Genomic DNA, 3,109 nt, shown 5'->3' with positions numbered 1-3,109 from the left:
TACAGTTGACATGTCATGATTTGATGGGCTACGATCTCTTCTTATAGAAGATCAAAAGAATTGGAGAAGTGCACTCGTTAGACTTTAATTCTCTATTTGGTTTTGTGTGTTATGATCTGCTTGATTTAATTATATTCGGTGAATTGGAACTCTTATCGGGAGAGCTTTTTTAATGAGGACCGCTAAATTAAAGCGTTTTAAATTCAAAATTATGTCTTCATATGTACAAATTTGCTACAAATTAATCTATTCATCGGTCACAAACCCAATTTCAATACATAAACACGGTTTAGGATCTTGAGTACTTAAGTAAATCTTATTATGCAAAATCCATATATAAATGCAAGGTCGACTCATCAATGGCGAATGCTGATCTGTTGAATAAGAATTCCAGATAAGTTTCTCGATGGTGTTTACGTTATACAGAGGGATTATCTGATCGAAAAGTTAACGACTCATTCCAAACTTATTTTGTATATCCACTTGGCCGATCTCTCCCTTATTAGTTAATTGTATGTCTGGTTCATGTTACCTCCAGAATATGTTATCCAATTAATTTCTTCATGTTTGCTGATTGTATTTCATAAATAAAACCTAGTGTGATTCCCTAAATTTTTGTTTAGGGTTACGCACTAGATCGATTTGAATTCAGAACTTCTAATGGATATTGTAAACTATGGATACGATTAATTGTAAGAGAAGTTACTCAAACCCCACCAACTGCAAATTTTAAGAATGATTGTTGACAATCGAACAACCTTAGAGCTCAAGGAAACTCCTTCCTCTCTTCCCTATTTATAGAGCTCAAACAACCCATGCATGAAGGACAAACCAATTATCCAATCTAAGACTAGTTACTAGTGTAATCAAATATGGCCGAGGAGGAAGTGAAGCTGTATGGAACTTGGAGGAGCCCATATAGTCGCAGGGTGGAAATAGCTCTGAAACTCAAAGGTGTCCAACACAAGTACTATGAAGAAGACCTGACCAACAAGAGCCCTGCGCTCCTCAAGTACAACCCGGTTCACAAGAAGATCCCCGTGCTTGTTCATGGTGAGAAAGTAATTGCAGAGTCTCATGTCATTCTGGAGTACATCGACGAGACCTGGAAGGGCTATAACATACTACCTAAAGATCCTTGTGAAAAGGCCAAGGCGCGCTTCTGGGCTAGGTTCATCGATGAAAAGGTACTTACTAGTATTCTTGATCCATTTTCTTTCCTAAACATAATGTTTCCTTGCCCTATATCGAAGAAAATCTATCATGTGTTAATACATGACATGCATATTGTAAGGTACTGAATCAGATGCTAAGATCGAGAAATATATATTTGGATGACAAAACATACTAATTAACTAACGCATTGATTGATACTTGCTGTATCGTTTGTGTACTTAGTGTATTCCTGCGCTAAAGAAAGCTTGCGCGAGTATTGCTGAGGAGCGTGAGAAGGCCGTGGAAGAAGCATGTGAGCTTCTACAGCTGCTTGAAGATGAGCTCAAGCATAAGAAGTACTTTGGAGGAGATTGTATTGGACTGGTGGACATTGTTGCCAACTTCATAAGCCACTGGCTTAAAGTTGTCCAAGAAGTTGTGGGAGTGGAGCTGTTAACCATAAAGAAATTTCCCAGGCTGTGTGAATGGAGCGAGCACTTTGTGTGCCACCATGCTGTTAAGGACTGTCTGCCTCCTAAAGAAAAGCTTCTCGCTGTGTTCCATTCTCACTATGGAAGCGCTACAACTTCTAAGTGCTAAATGGTTCATGCTTATAGGCATTTGATCGTGAAGAAATATCAGATCGAATGAATATGGTTATTGTACGTAAATAAATATGTGATTGTATGGATATGGATTGTACATAAATAAAAGTCAAGGTTATGCTTCTTCTATGTGAGGGGAATAGCTCCTCGCATATAATATACGCATTGTAATTCTGAAAATTCATATTTGCTGTTTTTAGTTTCTTTCAATGAAAGATTATCGTTGTGTAATTTGTAGAATCTCAAATAATTTGATCATTAATTGTCGTTAAGGAATAATAGCTAGATTTCTAGCTAATACTGTTAAATTGTCAAAAGAGTGAAGATCGATGAGAAATTTTGAAAAATGACCAACTGAGGTCTTAAAATGATTTAAAACCTTATTTTAAAAATAGTTGAAATGATCATATAGCGTGACAAATTTCTTAACTAACCTCACTGACTATTAATATCTTCGAACTCCCCAAAAACCGAAACTAAGAACATGTAGTCGCTCATCAGAAGTGGTCGTCTTCTTTCAAAGTCAACTAGTTTGGCCTTTTTTTTTTTAATCCTTTTTACATCGCTTGCCTACAACCAACTTATATCATCAAAGGTAAAAAATAAAAAAATAAAAAAAAATCCGTATAGGCAAGTGTTTGGACTCGCCTATGTATGGATTCGCCCCTGAGTGACGCAATAGCTATTAAGTAATCTAAACCCTTGATATATTCAACACTTTTCTAATAACAATTAAAAAGGTTGGTGCTATTGGAAAATTTTATAATGTGTTAATGCATATGATGCATCAACTTTGTCTTAACGTTGTAAAATGAGTCATCACAGTAGTAATATTAGTCCTCAAAGTTGTAATATGAGTCCTTAAAGTTGTAAAATTTTATAGTTACAACATTTACAACATTAGTCATCATGTGTTCTTAAAGTGGTAAAATATGTATTTAAAGTGGTAATTGAGTCTTTAAAGTGATTAAAAAAAATTGTTACAACTTTGAGGACTCATATTATAACTTTTATGACTCAATTACCATTTTAAAGACACATAATGACTAATGTTATTTTTTTATAACTTTAAATACTCATATTACAACTTTGATGACTAATATTACTACTTTGATAACACTTTTTGCAACTTGAGGACAAAGTTGATGCATCATATGCATTAACACACACACCCTAGGCTGAACCAGTGTTATTAACACACCTCATTATTTATTACGATAGTCAATCATGAAACAAATACAAGTGACAAGTTTGTAAATAAATTCGAAATTTGCTCTCATTTTATTTTTGTAAGATTTTTTTTTCCTGGTTTACCCTCCATTAAAAACAATACAATTTTTTTTTTTTTG

General features: G+C 34.4%; 1 protein-coding gene across 1 annotated transcript; it reads left to right on the top strand.

Annotated features, from left to right (window-relative positions):
* Positions 1-822: 822 nt before the first annotated feature.
* Positions 823-1,967, top strand: LOC101304106 (glutathione S-transferase U8-like). The gene is made up of 2 exons (XM_004302643.1): positions 823-1,187; positions 1,399-1,967. Exons 1-2 carry the CDS (start codon positions 873-875, stop codon positions 1,753-1,755), a joined length of 672 nt encoding a protein of 223 aa, XP_004302691.1. The 5' UTR covers positions 823-872; the 3' UTR covers positions 1,756-1,967.
* Positions 1,968-3,109: the final 1,142 nt, after the last annotated feature.

This window comes from Fragaria vesca, linkage group LG6, assembly GCF_000184155.1.
Source record: "Fragaria vesca subsp. vesca linkage group LG6, FraVesHawaii_1.0, whole genome shotgun sequence".
Classification (NCBI taxonomy): Eukaryota; Viridiplantae; Streptophyta; class Magnoliopsida; order Rosales; family Rosaceae; genus Fragaria; species Fragaria vesca.
This window is presented reverse-complemented; position numbering and strand designations above follow the sequence as displayed.

Bases quoted from the DNA above. Each gene is read 5' to 3' on its own strand.
- LOC101304106 (XM_004302643.1), top strand. From the start codon at position 873: ATGGCCGAGGAGGAAGTGAAGCTGTATGGAACTTGGAGGAGCCCATAT. The intron at 1,188-1,398 runs GTACTTACTAGT...TTGTGTACTTAG, and splicing joins CTAGGTTCATCGATGAAAAG to TGTATTCCTGCGCTAAAGAA.